Here is a 21058-nt window from a genome sequence, read left to right as displayed (position 1 = left end):
CATCTTGCAGGCATTCTCCAGTTTCATTCTCTTGAGAACATTCCCGGTTCCTTTCTCCATGGATGCTGCCTGATCTGTCGAGTATCCTCCACATTCTGTTTCTCTCACCCCAGACTGTCTGTATTAATCTGATTTCCTCAGTGAACTGGAAGTCTGCAGATTGAAAGAGGAATCCAGAGATTTAAACACAGTAATCCTGGATATATTTACTGCAGTCAGAGTGTCTCAGGGTCCATACACCAATGATTCATCTGCCCTCTGACGGGGATGTAAACAGTCCCATGGCAGTGAGGGAAATGGAATTCCCCTGGGTCCTGGGATATCCCATCACTGAGGGAAAGGAAGGCCGTGCTCCGTGTCCCGATCTGTATTTTGTGCTGTCATCCAACAAAGCAAAAGCAAATACTCTGTTTCTCACCATTCTGCTGTTTATGGGATCTTGCTGTGTGAACGTTGGCTGTCGTGTGTCCTAAATTACACAGGACATCTCTCATCATCAAAGAAGCCATAAAAATGTACATATTTTTGAAAATTCACAGCTGAGGTCCTACAGAGCAGGGAAGATAAAATTTTGGGATTCTGCTGGATGGAATGTGATGAACCCTGATCAGACAAAGAGAGTGAATTGGAAAAAGAAAAAGAGAGAGTTACAGATGATCCTGGAAGGAAGAGTTCCCATTCAAACAGACGTGAGTTTCCTCAGTTACTTCATATTTCTGATACACACGACTGGAGTTTCATAAAACACTGAGCAAACTGGGAAAGGGAAAGGAGAAATGGGACCAAAAAAGTTACCAACAAAACTGAAGGACAGAAGACTGTGGCCTGATTCCAAAGGGATGCAGCGATAACTTGGGCTCAGAAAGTGTTGCACTCTGTAAATGAAGTTACACATAAATACGTGGAGAAAAGCAATCAAAGAGGAACACATGGGGACACAGTGACAGAGATTAGTCCTGGAGTAACACATACGGACACAGTGACAGAGATTAGTCCTGGAGTAACACACTGGGACACAGTGACAGAGATTAGTCCTGGAGTAACACATAGGGACACAGTGACAGAGATTAGTCCTGGAGTAACACATAGGGACACAGTGACAGAGATTAGTCCTGGAGCAACACATAGGGACACAGTGACAGAGATTAGTCCTGGAGTAACACACTGGGACACAGTGAGATAGATTAGTCCTGGAGTAACACATAGGGACACAGTGACAGAGATTAGTCCTGGAGTAACACGCAGGGACAGTGACAGAGATTAGTTCTGGAGTAACACACAGGGACACAGTGACAGAGATTAGTCCTGGAGTAACACACGGGGACACAGTGACAGAGATTAGTCCTGGAGTAACACACAGGGACACAGTGACAGAGCTTAGTCCTGGAGTAACACACGGGGACACAGTGACAGAGATTAGTCCTGGAGTAACACACAGGGACACAGTGACAGAGATTAGTCCTGGAGTAACACACAGGGACACAGTGACAGAGATTAGTCCTGGAGTAACACACAGGGACAGTGACAGAGATTAGTCCTGGAGTAACACACAGGGACATTGACAGAGATTAGTCCTGGAGTAACACACAGGGACACAGTGACAGAGATTAGTCCTGGAGTAACACACGGGGACACAGTGACAGAGATTAGTCCTGGAGTAACACACGGGGACACAGTGACAGAGATTAGTCCTGGAGTAACATACAGGGACACAGTGACAGAGCTTAGTCCTGGAGTAACACACGGGGACACAGTGACAGAGATTAGTCCTGGAGTAACACACAGGGACACAGGGACAGAGATTAGTCCTGGAGTAACACACAGGGACACAGTGACAGAGTTTAGTCCTGGAATAACACACAGGGACATTGACAGAGATTAGTCCTGGAGTAACACACAGGGACATTGACAGAGATTAGTCCTGGAGTAACACACAGGGACACAGTGACAGAGATTAGTCCTGGAGTAACATACAGGGACACACTGACAGAGATTAGTCCTGGAATAACACACAGGGAGACAGTGACAGAGATTAGTCCTGGAATAACACACAGGGACACAGTGACAGAGATTAGTCCTGGAGTAACATACAGGGACACACTGACAGAGATTAGTCCTGGAGAAACACATAGGGACACAGTGACAGAGATTAGTCCTGGAGTAACATACAGGGACACACTGAGAGAGATTAGTCCTGGAGTAACACACAGGGACACAGTGACAGAGATTAGTCCTGGAATAACACACAGGGACACAGTGAAAGAGATTAGTCCTGGAGTAACACACAGGGACAGTGACAGAGATTAGTCCTGGAGTAACACATAGGGACACAGTGACAGAGATTAGTCCTGGAGTAACACACTGGGACACACTGACAGAGATTAGTCCTGGAGTAACACATAGGGACACAGTGACAGAGATTAGTCCTGGAGTAACACGCAGGGACAGTGACAGAGATTAGTTCTGGAGTAACACACAGGGACACAGTGACAGAGATTAGTCCTTCAGTAACACACAGGGACACAGTGACAGAGATTAGTCCTGGAGTAACACACCGGGACACAGTGACAGAGCTTAGTCCTGGAGTAACACACGGGGACACAGTGACAGAGATTAGTCCTGGAGTAACACACAGGGACACAGTGACAGAGATTAGTCCTGGAGTAATACACAGGGACACAGTGACAGAGATTTGTCCTGGAGTAACACACAGGGACAGTGACAGAGATTAGTCCTGGAGTAACACACAGGGACATTGACAGAGATTAGTCCTGGAGTAACACACAGGGACACAGTGACAGAGATTAGTCCTGGAGTAAAACACGGGGACACAGTGACAGAGATTAGTCCTGGAGTAACACACGGGGACACAGTGACAGAGATTAGTCCTGGAGTAACATACAGGGACACAGTGACAGAGCTTAGTCCTGGAGTAACACACGGGGACACAGTGACAGAGATTAGTCCTGGAGTAACACACAGGGACACAGTGACAGTGATTAGTCCTGGAGTAACACACAGGGACACAGTGACAGAGTTTAGTCCTGGAGTAACACACAGGGACATTGACAGAGATTAGTCCTGGAGTAACACACAGGGACATTGACAGAGATTAGTCCTGGAGTAACACACAGGGACACAGTGACAGAGATTAGTCCTGGAGTAACATACAGGGACACACTGACAGAGATTAGTCCTGGAATAACACACAGGGAGACAGTGACAGAGATTAGTCCTGGAATAACACACAGGGACACAGTGACAGAGATTAGTCCTGGAGTAACATACAGGGACACACTGACAGAGATTAGTCCTGGAGTAACACATAGGGACACAGTGACAGAGATTAGTCCTGTAGTAACATACAGGGACACACTGACAGAAATTAGTCCTGGAGTAACATACAGGGACACAGTGACAGAGATTAGTCCTGGAGTAACACACAGGGACACACTGACAGAGATTAGTCCTGGAGTAACACACAGGGACACAGTGACAGAGATTAGTCCTGGAGTAACACACAGGGACACAGTGACAGAGCTTAGTCCTGGAGTAACATACAGGGACACAGTGACAGAGCTTAGTCCTGGAGTAACACACGGGGACACAGTGACAGAGATTAGTCCTGGAGTAACACACAGGGACACAGTGACAGAGATTAGTCCTGGAGTAACACACAGGGACACAGTGACAGAGTTTAGTCCTGGAATAACACACAGGGACAGTGACAGAGATTAGTCCTGGAGTAACACACAGGGACATTGACAGAGATTAGTCCTGGAGTAACACACAGGGACATTGACAGAGATTAGTCCTGGAGTAACACACAGGGACACAGTGACAGAGATTAGTCCTGGAGTAACATACAGGGACACACTGACAGAGATTAGTCCTGGAATAACACACAGGGAGACAGTGACAGAGATTAGTCCTGGAATAACACACAGGGACACAGTGACAGAGATTAGTCCTGGAGTAACATACAGGGACACACTGACAGAGATTAGTCCTGGAGAAACACATAGGGACACAGTGACAGAGATTAGTCCTGGTGTAACATACAGGGACACACTGAGAGAGATTAGTCCTGGAGTAACACACAGGGACACAGTGACAGAGATTAGTCCTGGAATAACACACAGGGACACAGTGAAAGAGATTAGTCCTGGAGTAACACACATGGACAGTGACAGAGATTAGTCCTGGAGTAACACATAGGGACACAGTGACAGAGATTAGTCCTGGAGTAACACACTGGGACACACTGACAGAGATTAGTCCTGGAGTAACACATAGGGACACAGTGACAGAGATTAGTCCTGGAGTAACACGCAGGGACAGTGACAGAGATTAGTTCTGGAGTAACACACAGGGATACAGTGACAGAGATTAGTCCTTCAGTAACACACAGGGACACAGTGACAGAGATTAGTCCTGGAGTAACACACGGGGACACAGTGACAGAGATTAGTCCTGGAGTAACACACAGGGACACAGTGACAGAGCTTAGTCCTGGAGTAACACACGGGGACACAGTGACAGAGATTAGTCCTGGAGTAACACACAGGGACACAGTGACAGAGATTAGTCCTGGAGTAATACACAGGGACACAGTGACAGAGATTTGTCCTGGAGTAACACACAGGGACAGTGACAGAGATTAGTCCTGGAGTAACACACAGGGACATTGACAGAGATTAGTCCTGGAGTAACACACAGGGACACAGTGACAGAGATTAGTCCTGGAGTAAAACACGGGGACACAGTGACAGAGATTAGTCCTGGAGTAACACACGGGGACACAGTGACAGAGATTAGTCCTGGAGTAACATACAGGGACACAGTGACAGAGCTTAGTCCTGGAGTAACACACGGGGACACAGTGACAGAGATTAGTCCTGGAGTAACACACAGGGACACAGTGACAGAGATTAGTCCTGGAGTAACACACAGGGACACAGTGACAGAGTTTAGTCCTGGAGTAACACACAGGGACATTGACAGAGATTAGTCCTGGAGTAACACACAGGGACATTGACAGAGATTAGTCCTGGAGTAACACACAGGGACACAGTGACAGAGATTAGTCCTGGAGTAACATACAGGGACACACTGACAGAGATTAGTCCTGGAATAACACACAGGGAGACAGTGACAGAGATTAGTCCTGGAATAACACACAGGGACACAGTGACAGAGATTAGTCCTGGAGTAACATACAGGGACACACTGACAGAGATTAGTCCTGGAGTAACACATAGGGACACAGTGACAGAGATTAGTCCTGTAGTAACATACAGGGACACACTGACAGAGATTAGTCCTGGAGTAACATACAGGGACACAGTGACAGAGATTAGTCCTGGAGTAACACACAGGGACACACTGACAGAGATTAGTCCTGGAGTAACACACAGGGACACAGTGACAGAGATTAGTCCTGGAGTAACACACAGGGACACAGTGACAGAGATTAGTCCTTCAGTAACACACAGGGACACAGTGACAGAGATTAGTCCTGGAGTAACACACAGGGACATTGACAGAGATTAGTCCTGGAGTAACACACAGGGACATTGACAGAGATTAGTCCTGGAGTAACATACAGGGACACAGTGACAGAGCTTAGTCCTGGAGTAACACACGGGGACACAGTGACAGAGATTAGTCCTGGAGTAACACACAGGGACACAGTGACAGAGATTAGTCCTGGAGTAACACACAGGGACACAGTGACAGAGTTTAGTCCTGGAGTAACACACAGGGACAGTGACAGAGATTAGTCCTGGAGTAACACACAGAGACACAGTGACAGAGTTTAGTCCTGTAGTAACACACAGGGACAGTGACTGAGATTAGTCCTGGAGTAACACACAGGGACATTGACAGAGAATAGTCCTGGAGTAACACACAGGGACACAGTGACAGAGATTAGTCCTGGAGTAACATACAGGGACACACTGACAAAGATTAGTCCTGGAATAACACACAGGGACACAGTGACAGAGATTAGTCCTGGAATAACACACAGGGACACAGTGACAGAGATTAGTCCTGGAGTAACATACAGGGACACACTGACAGAGATTAGTCCTGGAGTAACATACAGGGACACAGTGACAGAGTTTAGTCCTGGAGTAACACACAGGGACACACTGACAGAGATTAGTCCTGGAGTAACACACAGGGACACAGTGACAGAGATTAGTCCTGGAGTAACACACAGGGACACAGTGACAGAGATTAGTCCTGGAATAACACACAGGGACACAGTGAAAGAGATTAGTCCTGGAGTAACACACAGGGACAGTGACAGAGATTAGTCCTGGAGTAACACACAGGGACACAGTGACAGAGATTAGTCCTGGAGTAACACACGGGGACACAGTGACAGAGATTAGTCCTGGAGTAACACACGGGGACACAGTGACAGAGATTAGTCCTGGAGTAACATACAGGGACACAGTGACAGAGCTTAGTCCTGGAGTAACACACGGGGACACAGTGACAGAGATTAGTCCTGGAGTAACACACAGGGACACAGTGACAGAGATTAGTCCTGGAATAACACACAGGGACACAGTGAAAGAGATTAGTCCTGGAGTAACACACAGGGACAGTGACAGAGATTAGTCCTGGAGTAACACACAGGGACACAGTGACAGAGATTAGTCCTGGAGTAACACACGGGGACACAGTGACAGAGATTAGTCCTGGAGTAACACACGGGGACACAGTGACAGAGATTAGTCCTGGAGTAACATACAGGGACACAGTGACAGAGCTTAGTCCTGGAGTAACACACGGGGACACAGTGACAGAGATTAGTCCTGGAGTAACACACAGGGACACAGTGACAGAGTTTAGTCCTGGAATAACACACAGGGACAGTGACAGAGATTAGTCCTGGAGTAACACACAGGGACATTGACAGAGATTAGTCCTGGAGTAACACACAGGGACATTGACAGAGATTAGTCCTGGAGTAACACACAGGGACACAGTGACAGAGATTAGTCCTGGAGTAACATACAGGGACACAATGACAGAGATTAGTCCTGGAATAACACACAGGGAGACAGTGACAGAGATTAGTCCTGGAATAACACACAGGGACACAGTGACAGAGATTAGTCCTGGAGTAACACACTGGGACACAGTGACAGAGATTAGTCCTGGAGTAACACATAGGGACACAGTGACAGAGATTGGTCCTGGAGTAACACATAGGGACACAGTGACAGAGATTAGTCCTGGAGCAACACATAGGGACACAGTGACATAGATTAGTCCTGGAGTAACACATAGGGACACAGTGACAGAGATTAGTCCTGGAGTAACACGCAGGGACACAGTGACAGAGATTAGTCCTGGAGTAACACACAGGGACACAGTGACAGAGCTTAGTCCTGGAGTAACACACGGGGACACAGTGACAGAGATTAGTCCTGGAGTAACACACAGGGACACAGTGACAGAGATTAGTCCTGGAGTAACACACAGGGACACAGTGACAGAGATTAGTCCTGGAGTAACACACAGGGACAGTGACAGAGATTAGTCCTGGAGTAACACACAGGGACATTGACAGAGATTAGTCCTGGAGTAACACACAGGGACACAGTGACAGAGATTAGTCCTGGAGTAACACACGGGGACACAGTGACAGAGATTAGTCCTGGAGTAACACACGGGGACACAGTGACAGAGATTAGTCCTGGAGTAACATACAGGGACACAGTGACAGAGCTTAGTCCTGGAGTAACACACGGGGACACAGTGACAGAGATTAGTCCTGGAGTAACACACAGGGACACAGGGACAGAGATTAGTCCTGGAGTAACACACAGGGACACAGTGACAGAGTTTAGTCCTGGAATAACACACAGGGACAGTGACAGAGATTAGTCCTGGAGTAACACACAGGGACATTGACAGAGATTAGTCCTGGAGTAACACACAGGGACATTGACAGAGATTAGTCCTGGAGTAACACACAGGGACACAGTGACAGAGATTAGTCCTGGAGTAACATACAGGGACACACTGACAGAGATTAGTCCTGGAATAACACACAGGGAGACAGTGACAGAGATTAGTCCTGGAATAACACACAGGGACACAGTGACAGAGATTAGTCCTGGAGTAACATACAGGGACACACTGACAGAGATTAGTCCTGGAGAAACACATAGGGACACAGTGACAGAGATTAGTCCTGGAGTAACATACAGGGACACACTGAGAGAGATTAGTCCTGGAGTAACACACAGGGACACAGTGACAGAGATTAGTCCTGGAATAACACACAGGGACACAGTGAAAGAGATTAGTCCTGGAGTAACACACAGGGACAGTGACAGAGATTAGTCCTGGAGTAACACATTGGGACACAGTGACAGAGATTAGTCCTGGAGTAACACACTGGGACACACTGACAGAGATTAGTCCTGGAGTAACACATAGGGACACAGTGACAGAGATTAGTCCTGGAGTAACACGCAGGGACAGTGACAGAGATTAGTTCTGGAGTAACACACAGGGACACAGTGACAGAGATTAGTCCTTCAGTAACACACAGGGACACAGTGACAGAGATTAGTCCTGGAGTAACACACGGGGACACAGTGACAGAGATTAGTCCTGGAGTAACACACAGGGACACAGTGACAGAGCTTAGTCCTGGAGTAACACACGGGGACACAGTGACAGAGATTAGTCCTGGAGTAACACACAGGGACACAGTGACAGAGATTAGTCCTGGAGTAATACACAGGGACACAGTGACAGAGATTTGTCCTGGAGTAACACACAGGGACAGTGACAGAGATTAGTCCTGGAGTAACACACAGGGACATTGACAGAGATTAGTCCTGGAGTAACACACAGGGACACAGTGACAGAGATTAGTCCTGGAGTAAAACACGGGGACACAGTGACAGAGATTAGTCCTGGAGTAACTCACGGGGACACAGTGACAGAGATTAGTCCTGGAGTAACATACAGGGACACAGTGACAGAGCTTAGTCCTGGAGTAACACACGGGGACACAGTGACATTGATTAGTCCTGGAGTAACACACAGGGACACAGTGACAGAGATTAGTCCTGGAGTAACACACAGGGACACAGTGACAGAGTTTAGTCCTGGAGTAACACACAGGGACATTGACAGAGATTAGTCCTGGAGTAACACACAGGGACATTGACAGAGATTAGTCCTGGAGTAACACACAGGGACACAGTGACAGAGATTAGTCCTGGAGTAACATACAGGGACACACTGACAGAGATTAGTCCTGGAATAACACACAGGGAGACAGTGACAGAGATTAGTCCTGGAATAACACACAGGGACACAGTGACAGAGATTAGTCCTGGAGTAACATACAGGGACACACTGACAGAGATTAGTCCTGGAGTAACACATAGGGACACAGTGACAGAGATTAGTCCTGTAGTAACATACAGGGACACATTGACAGAGATTAGTCCTGGAGTAACACACAGGGACACAGTGACAGAGCTTAGTCCTGGAGTAACATACAGGGACACACTGACAGAGATTAGTCCTGGAATAACACACAGGGAGACAGTGACAGAGATTAGTCCTGGAATAACACACGGGGACACAGTGACAGAGATTAGTCCTGGAGTAACACACAGGGACACACTGACAGAGATTAGTCCTGGAGAAACACATAGGGACACAGTGACAGAGATTAGTCCTGGAGTAACATACAGGGACACACTGAGAGAGATTAGTCCTGGAGTAACACACAGGGACACAGTGACAGAGATTAGTCCTGGAATAACACACAGGGACACAGTGAAAGAGATTAGTCCTGGAGTAACACACAGGGACAGTGACAGAGATTAGTCCTGGAGTAACACATAGGGACACAGTGACAGAGATTAGTCCTGGAGTAACACACTGGGACACACTGACAGAGATTAGTCCTGGAGTAACACATAGGGACACAGTGACAGAGATTAGTCCTGGAGTAACACGCAGGGACAGTGACAGAGATTAGTTCTGGAGTAACACACAGGGATACAGTGACAGAGATTAGTCCTTCAGTAACACACAGGGACACAGTGACAGAGATTAGTCCTGGAGTAACACACGGGGACACAGTGACAGAGATTAGTCCTGGAGTAACACACAGGGACACAGTGACAGAGCTTTGTCCTGGAGTAACACACGGGGACACAGTGACAGAGATTAGTCCTGGAGTAACACACAGGGACACAGTGACAGAGATTAGTCCTGGAGTAATACACAGGGACACAGTGACAGAGATTTGTCCTGGAGTAACACACAGGGACAGTGACAGAGATTAGTCCTGGAGTAACACACAGGGACATTGACAGAGATTAGTCCTGGAGTAACACACAGGGACACAGTGACAGAGATTAGTCCTGGAGTAAAACACGGGGACACAGTGACAGAGATTAGTCCTGGAGTAACACACGGGGACACAGTGACAGAGATTAGTCCTGGAGTAACATACAGGGACACAGTGACAGAGCTTAGTCCTGGAGTAACACACGGGGACACAGTGACAGAGATTAGTCCTGGAGTAACACACAGGGACACAGTGACAGAGATTAGTCCTGGAGTAACACACAGGGACACAGTGACAGAGTTTAGTCCTGGAGTAACACACAGGGACATTGACAGAGATTAGTCCTGGAGTAACACACAGGGACATTGACAGAGATTTGTCCTGGAGTAACACACAGGGACACAGTGACAGAGATTAGTCCTGGAGTAACATACAGGGACACACTGACAGAGATTAGTCCTGGAATAACACACAGGGAGACAGTGACAGAGATTAGTCCTGGAATAACACACAGGGACACAGTGACAGAGATTAGTCCTGGAGTAACATACAGGGACACACTGACAGAGATTAGTCCTGGAGTAACACATAGGGACACAGTGACAGAGATTAGTCCTGTAGTAACATACAGGGACACACTGACAGAGATTAGTCCTGGAGTAACATACAGGGACACAGTGACAGAGATTAGTCCTGGAGTAACACACAGGGACACACTGACAGAGATTAGTCCTGGAGTAACACACAGGGACACAGTGACAGAGATTAGTCCTGGAGTAACACACAGGGACACAGTGACAGAGATTAGTCCTTCAGTAACACACAGGGACACAGTGCCAGAGATTAGTCCTGGAGTAACACACAGGGACATTGACAGAGATTAGTCCTGGAGTAACACACAGGGACATTGACAGAGATTAGTCCTGGAGTAACACACAGGGACACAGTGACAGAGATTAGTCCTGGAATAACACACAGGGAGACAGTGACAGAGATTAGTCCTGGAATAACACACAGGGACACAGTGACAGAGATTAGTCCTGGAGTAACATACAGGGACACACTGACAGAGATTAGTCCTGTAGTAACATACAGGGACACACTGACAGAGATTAGTCCTGGAGTAACACACAGGGACACAGTGACAGAGATTAGTCCTGGAATAACACACAGGGACACAGTGACAGAGATTAGTCCTGGAGTAACACACAGGGACAGTGACAGAGATTAGTCCTGGAGTAACACACAGGGACACAGTGACAGAGATTAGTCCTGGAGTAACACACGGGGACTCAGTGACAGAGATTAGTCCTGGAGTAACACACGGGGACACAGTGACAGAGATTAGTCCTGGAGTAACATACAGGGACACAGTGACAGAGCTTAGTCCTGGAGTAACACACGGGGACACAGTGACAGAGATTAGTCCTGGAGTAACACACAGGGACACAGTGACAGAGATTAGTCCTGGAGTAACACACAGGGACACAGTGACAGAGTTTAGTCCTGGAGTAACACACAGGGACAGTGACAGAGATTAGTCCTGGAGTAACACACAGAGACACAGTGACAGAGTTTAGTCCTGTAGTAACACACAGGGACAGTGACTGAGATTAGTCCTGGAGTAACACACAGGGACATTGACAGAGAATAGTCCTGGAGTAACACACAGGGACACAGTGACAGAGATTAGTCCTGGAGTAACATACAGGGACACACTGACAAAGATTAGTCCTGGAATAACACACAGGGACACAGTGACAGAGATTAGTCCTGGAATAACACACAGGGACACAGTGACAGAGATTAGTCCTGGAGTAACATACAGGGACACACTGACAGAGATTAGTCCTGGAGTAACATACAGGGACACAGTGACAGAGTTTAGTCCTGGAGTAACACACAGGGACACACTGACAGAGATTAGTCCTGGAGTAACACACAGGGACACAGTGACAGAGATTAGTCCTGGAGTAACACACAGGGACACAGTGACAGAGATTAGTCCTTCAGTAACACACAAGGGACACAGTGGCAGAGATTAGTCCTGGAATAACACACGGGGACACAGTGACCGAGATTAGTCCTGGAGTAACACACGGGGACACAGTGACAGAGATTAGTCCTGGAGTAACACACAGGGACATTGACAGAGATTAGTCCTGGAGTAACATACAGGGACACACTGACAGAGATTAGTCCTGGAGTAACACATAGGGACACAGTGACAGAGATTAGTCCTGTAGTAACATACAGGGACACACTGACAGAGATTAGTCCTGGAGTAACACACAGGGACACAGTGACAGAGATTAGTCCTGGAATAACACACAGGGACACAGTGAAAGAGATTAGTCCTGGAGTAACACACAGGGACAGTGACAGAGATTAGTCCTGGAGTAACACACAGGGACACAGTGACAGAGATTAGTCCTGGAGTAACACACGGGGACACAGTGACAGAGATTAGTCCTGGAGTAACACACGGGGACACAGTGACAGAGATTAGTCCTGGAGTAACATACAGGGACACAGTGACAGAGCTTAGTCCTGGAGTAACACACGGGGACACAGTGACAGAGATTAGTCCTGGAGTAACACACAGGGACACAGTGACAGAGTTTAGTCCTGGAATAACACACAGGGACAGTGACAGAGATTAGTCCTGGAGTAACACACAGGGACATTGACAGAGATTAGTCCTGGAGTAACACACAGGGACATTGACAGAGATTAGTCCTGGAGTAACACACAGGGACACAGTGACAGAGATTAGTCCTGGAGTAACATACAGGGACACACTGACAGAGATTAGTCCTGGAATAACACACAGGGAGACAGTGACAGAGATTAGTCCTGGAATAACACACAGGGACACAGTGACAGAGATTAGTCCTGGAGTAACATACAGGGACACACTGACAGAGATTAGTCCTGGAGAAACACATAGGGACACAGTGACAGAGATTAGTCCTGGAGTAACATACAGGGACACACTGAGAGAGATTAGTCCTGGAGTAACACACAGGGACACAGTGACAGAGATTAGTCCTGGAATAACACACAGGGACACAGTGAAAGAGATTAGTCCTGGAGTAACACACAGGGACAGTGACAGAGATTAGTCCTGGAGTAACACATAGGGACACAGTGACAGAGATTAGTCCTGGAGTAACACACTGGGACACACTGACAGAGATTAGTCCTGGAGTAACACATAGGGACACAGTGACAGAGATTAGTCCTGGAGTAACACGCAGGGACAGTGACAGAGATTAGTTCTGGAGTAACACACAGGGACACAGTGACAGAGCTTAGTCCTGGAGTAACACACGGGGACACAGTGACAGAGATTAGTCCTGGAGTAACACACAGGGACACAGTGACAGAGATTAGTCCTGGAGTAATAAACAGGGACACAGTGACAGAGATTTGTCCTGGAGTAACACACAGGGACAGTGACAGAGATTAGTCCTGGAGTAACACACAGGGACATTGACAGAGATTAGTCCTGGAGTAACATACAGGGACACAGTGACAGAGATTAGTCCTGGAGTAAAACACGGGGACACAGTGACAGAGATTAGTCCTGGAGTAACACACGGGGACACAGTGACAGAGATTAGTCCTGGAGTAACACACAGGGACACAGTGACAGAGCTTAGTCCTGGAGTAACACACGGGGACACAGTGATAGAGATTAGTCCTGGAGTAACACACGGGGACACAGTGACAGAGATTAGTCCTGGAGTAATACACAGGGACACAGTGACAGAGATTTGTCCTGGAGTAACACACAGGGACAGTGACAGAGATTAGTCCTGGAGTAACACACAGGGACATTGACAGAGATTAGTCCTGGAGTAACACACAGGGACACAGTGACAGAGATTAGTCCTGGAGTAAAACACGGGGACACAGTGACAGAGATTAGTCCTGGAGTAACACACGGGGACACAGTGACAGAGATTAGTCCTGGAGTAACATACAGGGACACAGTGACAGAGCTTAGTCCTGGAGTAACACACGGGGACACAGTGACAGAGATTAGTCCTGGAGTAACACACGGGGACACAGTGACAGAGATTAGTCCTGGAGTAACACACAGGGACACAGTGACAGAGTTTAGTCCTGGAGTTACACACAGGGACATTGACAGAGATTAGTCCTGGAGTAACACACAGGGACATTGACAGAGATTAGTCCTGGAGTAACACACAGGGACACAGTGACAGAGATTAGTCCTGGAGTAACATACAGGGACACACTGACAGAGATTAGTCCTGGAATAACACACAGGGAGACAGTGACAGAGATTAGTCCTGGAATAACACACAGGGACACAGTGACAGAGATTAGTCCTGGAGTAACATACAGGGACACACTGACAGAGATTAGTCCTGGAGTAACACATAGGGACACAGTGACAGAGATTAGTCCTGTAGTAACATACAGGGACACACTGACAGAGATTAGTCCTGGAGTAACATACAGGGACACAGTGACAGAGATTAGTCCTGGAGTAACACACAGGGACACACTGACAGAGATTAGTCCTGGAGTAACACACAGGGACACAGTGACAGAGCTTAGTCCTGGAGTAACACACAGGGACACAGTGACAGAGCTTAGTCCTGGAGTAACATACAGGGACACAGTGACAGAGCTTAGTCCTGGAGTAACACACGGGGACACAGTGACAGAGATTAGTCCTGGAGTAACACACAGGGACACAGTGACAGAGATTAGTCCTGGAGTAACACACAGGGACACAGTGACAGAGTTTAGTCCTGGAATAACACACAGGGACAGTGACAGAGATTAGTCCTGGAGTAACACACAGGGACATTGACAGAGATTAGTCCTGGAGTAACACACAGGGACACAGTGACAGAGATTAGTCCTGGAATAACACACAGGGACACAGTGACAGAGATTAGTCCTGGAGTAACATACAGGGACACACTGACAGAGATTAGTCCTGGAGAAACACATAGGGACACAGTGACAGAGATTAGTCCTGGAGTAACATACAGGGACACACTGAGAGAGATTAGTCCTGGAGTAACACACAGGGACACAGTGACAGAGATTAGTCCTGGAATAACACACAGGGACACAGTGAAAGAGATTAGTCCTGGAGTAACACACAGGGACAGTGACAGAGATTAGTCCTGGAGTAACACATAGGGACACAGTGACAGAGATTAGTCCTGGAGTAACACACTGGGACACACTGACAGAGATTAGTCCTGGAGTAACACACTGGGACACACTGACAGAGATTAGTCCTGGAGTAACACATAGGGACACAGTGACAGAGATTAGTCCTGGAGTAACACGCAGGGACAGTGACAGAGATTAGTTCTGGAGTAACACACAGGGATACAGTGACAGAGATTAGTCCTTCAGTAACACACAGGGACACAGTGACAGAGATTAGTCCTGGAGTAACACACGGGGACACAGTGACAGAGATTAGTCCTGGAGTAACACACAGGGACACAGTGACAGAGCTTAGTCCTGGAGTAACACACGGGGACACAGTGACAGAGATTAGTCCTGGAGTAACACACAGGGACACAGTGACAGAGATTAGTCCTGGAGTAATACACAGGGACACAGTGACAGAGATTTGTCCTGGAGTAACACACAGGGACAGTGACAGAGATTAGTCCTGGAGTAACACACAGGGACATTGACAGAGATTAGTCCTGGAGTAACACACAGGGACACAGTGACAGAGATTAGTCCTGGAGTAAAACACGGGGACACAGTGACAGAGATTAGTCCTGGAGTTACACACGGGGACACAGTGACAGAGATTAGTCCTGGAGTAACATACAGGGACACAGTGACAGAGCTTAGTCCTGGAGTAACACACGGGGACACAGTGACAGAGATTAGTCCTGGAGTAACACACAGGGACACAGTGACAGAGATTAGTCCTGGAGTAACACACAGGGACACAGTGACAGAGTTTAGTCCTGGAGTAACACACAGGGACATTGAAAGAGATTAGTCCTGGAGTAACACACAGGGACATTGACAGAGATTAGTCCTGGAGTAACACACAGGGACACAGTGACAGAGATTAGTCCTGGAGTAACATACAGGGACACACTGACAGAGATTAGTCCTGGAATAACACACAGGGAGACAGTGACAGAGATTAGTCCTGGAATAACACACAGGGACACAGTGACAGAGATTAGTCCTGGAGTAACATACAGGGACACACTGACAGAGATTAGTCCTGGAGTAACACATAGGGACACAGTGACAGAGATTAGTCCTGTAGTAACATACAGGGACACACTGACAGAGATTAGTCCTGGAGTAACATACAGGGACACAGTGACAGAGATTAGTCCTGGAGTAACACACAGGGACACACTGACAGAGATTAGTCCTGGAGTAACACACAGGGACACAGTGACAGAGATTAGTCCTTCAGTAACACACAGGGACACAGTGACAGAGATTAGTCCTGGAGTAACACACAGGGACATTGACAGAGATTAGTCCTGGAGTAACACACAGGGACATTGACAGAGATTAGTCCTGGAGTAACACACAGGGACACAGTGACAGAGATTAGTCCTGGAATAACACACAGGGAGACAGTGACAGAGATTAGTCCTGGAATAACACACAGGGACACAGTGACAGAGATTAGTCCTGGAGTAACATACAGGGACACACTGACAGAGATTAGTCCTGTAGTAACATACAGGGACACACTGACAGAGATTAGTCCTGGAGTAACACACAGGGACACAGTGACAGAGATTAGTCCTGGAATAACACACAGGGACACAGTGACAGAGATTAGTCCTGGAGTAACACACAGGGACAGTGACAGAGATTAGTCCTGGAGTAACACACAGGGACACAGTGACAGAGATTAGTCCTGGAGTAACACACGGGGACACAGTGACAGAGATTAGTCCTGGAGTAACACACGGGGACACAGTGACAGAGATTAGTCCTGGAGGAACATACAGGGACACAGTGACAGAGCTTAGTCCTGGAGTAACACACGGGGACACAGTGACAGAGATTAGTCCTGGAGTAACACACAGGGACACAGTGACAGAGATTAGTCCTGGAGTAACACACAGGGACACAGTGACAGAGTTTAGTCCTGGAGTAACACACAGGGACAGTGACAGAGATTAGTCCTGGAGTAACACACAGAGACACAGTGACAGAGTTTAGTCCTGTAGTAACACACAGGGACAGTGACTGAGATTAGTCCTGGAGTAACATACAGGGACACACTGACAAAGATTAGTCCTGGAATAACACACAGGGACACAGTGAAAGAGATTAGTCCTGGAGTAACACACAGGGACAGTGACAGAGATTAGTCCTGGAGTAACACACAGGGACACAGTGACAGAGATTAGTCCTGGAGTAACACACGGGGACACAGTGACAGAGATTAGTCCTGGAGTAACACACGGGGACACAGTGACAGAGATTAGTCCTGGTGTAACATACAGGGACACAGTGACAGAGCTTAGTCCTGGAGTAACACACGGGGACACAGTGACAGAGATTAGTCCTGGAGTAACACACAGGGACACAGTGACAGAGATTAGTCCTGGAGTAACACACAGGGACACAGTGACAGAGTTTAGTCCTGGAGTAACACACAGGGACAGTGACAGAGATTAGTCCTGGAGTAACACACAGGGACACAGTGACAGAGTTTAGTCCTGTAGTAACACACAGGGACAGTGACTGAGATTAGTCCTGGAGTAACACACAGGGACATTGACAGAGAATAGTCCTGGAGTAACACACAGGGACACAGTGACAGAGATTAGTCCTGGAGTAACATACAGGGACACACTGACAAAGATTAGTCCTGGAATAACACACAGGGACACAGTGACAGAGATTAGTCCTGGAATAACACACAGGGACACAGTGACAGAGATTAGTCCTGGAGTAACATACAGGGACACACTGACAGAGATTAGTCCTGGAGTAACATACAGGGACACAGTGACAGAGATTAGTCCTGGAGTAACACACAGGGACACACTGACAGAGATTAGTCCTGGAGTAACACACAGGGACACAGTGACAGAGATTAGTCCTGGAGTAACACACAGGGACACAGTGACAGAGATTAGTCCTTCAGTAACACACAGGGACACAGTGGCAGAGATTAGTCCTGGAATAACACACGGGGACACAGTGACCGAGATTAGTCCTGGAGTAACACACGGGGACACAGTGACAGAGATTAGTCCTGGATTAACACACGGGGACACAGTGACAGAGATTAGTCCTGGATTAACACACGGGGATACAGTGACAGAGATTAGTCCTGGAGTAACACACAGGGAAACAGTGACAGAGATTAGTCCTGGAGTAACACACAGGGACACACTGACAGAGATTAGTCCTGGATTAACACATGGGGACACAGTGACAGAGATTAGTCCTGGATTAACACACAGGGACACAGTGACAGAGATTAGTCCTGGAGTAACACACAGGGACACAGTGACAGAGATTAGTCCTGGAGTAACACACGGGGACACAGTGACAGAGATTAGTCCTGGAGTAACACACAGGGACACAGTGACAGAGATTAGTCCTGGAGTAACACACAGGGACACAGTGACAGAGATTAGTCCTGGAGTAACACACGGGGACACAGTGACAGAGATTAGTCCTGGAGTAACACACAGGGACACAGGGACAGTGATTAGTCCTGGAGTAACACACAGGGACATGGTGACGGAGATTAGTCCTGGAGTAATACACAGGGACATGGTGACAGAGATTAGCCCTGGAATAACACACAGGGACATGGTGGAAGTGAGCACTAAGAAAGGCATGACCATGTGAAAGGGGTTATATTACAGACCACCCAACAGGCCGAGGGATTTGGAGGGACAAATTTGTGAAGGATTCACAGGCTGTTGTATGAAACATTAGCTTATTACATTAGGTGATTTTAATTTCCACATATTAACTGGGAATGCCATACTGTAAGAAGGCTCGATGGGATTAAGCTTGTCCAATGTGTTCAGGGAAGTTTCCTTAATCAGTACATAGCTGTCCCAGTGAGAGAGTGTGTGAAACTGTATCTGCTATTAGGGAATGAACCAGGGCAGGTGACAGAAGTTTGTGTAGGGGAACATTGTGACTACAATGCCTTTGTGTTGGGTTTCTGTCATTTCTGACGATGTTGTAGAACTGTGTGGAAGAAGTTTTGTAGTGAAAACTGTTGCACTGGGGCAGTTCCACTCTCTCAGCCTCAAAAATCTTGGTCCAATGTTATGAAAAATTGCCACGAATGGAGACTTCCTCAGCTGTAGTGGATATCCGTGTGTCTTCTGTGTCTTGTCGTGCCCTTTGCTCTCCAGGAAGCATTGCAGCACCGCCTTCTTGGCTGATGGATCTCGTAGCTGATCTTATCCACCCAGTCCGCAGGAACTGGCTTTGCATGCGAGGGTAGGCATATCCCTACCTCACCGGGATTGGAGATTCCCGGTTACCTCAACTGGTTGAGCCCACCTGTCAAACAGTGTACTGGGGTGTGGCCACTGTCACATGTAAACAGTTACTTGGAGCCACCTGGGTGGCGGGTGGGGAATAAAGGTTGATGAGCAGGCTCTGGGTGGAGCTTGACAAGTCCACCATCAGAGGTGCTACCCACCCTGCACACCCCATATACCCCTACACAATACCATTAGATTGAAGGTAAATATGCAGAAAAGCTAGGTCTGGTCTGCGGGTTGAGATTTTAAATTGGGGAAAGGATAATTTTGAACAGAAATTATAAGGAAAATGTCAATTGGAACAGTTTGTTTTCTGGGAAAGGTGTACTTAGTAACTGGCAGGCCTTTAGAAGAGACATTTTGAGAGAACTAAGCTTTTATATGCCTGTGAGAAAAAGGGCAGAGATAATTCATGTGGGGAACCTTGGTTTTCAAGAGATATCGAGAACTTAGTTAAGGGAAAAAAGGAGGTGGATGGTAAATATAGGCAGGGATGAAGAAATGGGGTGCTTATGGAGTAAGAAATGCAAGAGAACATTTAGTAAATAAATGAGGAGAGCTAAAAGAAGGCATGAATTTGCTCTTGCAGACAAGGTGAGGGGTAATCCGAAGGGATTCTACAGATATATTAAGAACAAAAGGATTGCAAGGGGCAAAATTGGTCCTCTGGAAGATCAGAATGGTGATCCATGTGTGGATCCAAAACAAACGGAGGAATCTTCAACAGTTTTTGCATCTGTATTCACTCAGGAGACAGACACAGAGTCGATAGAATTGAGGCAAAGCAGCATCGACTTCATAGACCTTGTACAGATTACAGAGGAGGAGATGTTTACTATCTTTAGGCAAATCAGGGTGAATAAATTCCCAGCACCTAACAAGGTGTTCCTGTGGACACTCGGGAGACCAGTGCAGAAATTGCCAGGACCATAACAGATATTTAAATCATCTTTAGCGACAGGAGAGGTACCGAAGGATGAGAGGGTATCCAATGCTGTTCTGCTGCTTAGCAAAAGCTCCAAACATAAACCTGGAAATTGTAGGCAAGTCAGTTTGATGTCAGTTGTGGGAAAGTTATTGGAAGATATTCTAAGGAACTGGATACATAAGTATTTGTATAGATATGGACATATTAAGGATAGTCAGCATGACTTCCTGTTTGTTAGTTCATGTCTAACCAATC

General features: G+C 47.2%; 1 protein-coding gene across 2 annotated transcripts in view; it reads left to right on the top strand.

Annotated features, from left to right (window-relative positions):
- LOC140735181 (interferon-induced protein 44-like) overlaps positions 1–21058 on the top strand; it is a 48757-nt gene that overhangs the window by 15946 nt on the left and 11753 nt on the right. Inside the window, exon 4 of one of the 2 annotated variants that reach the window (XM_073059999.1) lies at positions 540–689. The exons of the other annotated variant lie outside the window; for it this stretch is intronic. Coding sequence (XP_072916100.1) covers positions 540–689 — 150 coding nt within the window. The remainder of the gene's footprint in view (positions 1–539; positions 690–21058) is intronic. 2 annotated transcript variants of the gene reach the window in all.

This window comes from Hemitrygon akajei, chromosome 1 (assembly GCF_048418815.1).
Source record: "Hemitrygon akajei chromosome 1, sHemAka1.3, whole genome shotgun sequence".
In the NCBI taxonomy this organism is placed as follows: Eukaryota; Metazoa; Chordata; class Chondrichthyes; order Myliobatiformes; family Dasyatidae; genus Hemitrygon; species Hemitrygon akajei.
This window is presented reverse-complemented; position numbering and strand designations above follow the sequence as displayed.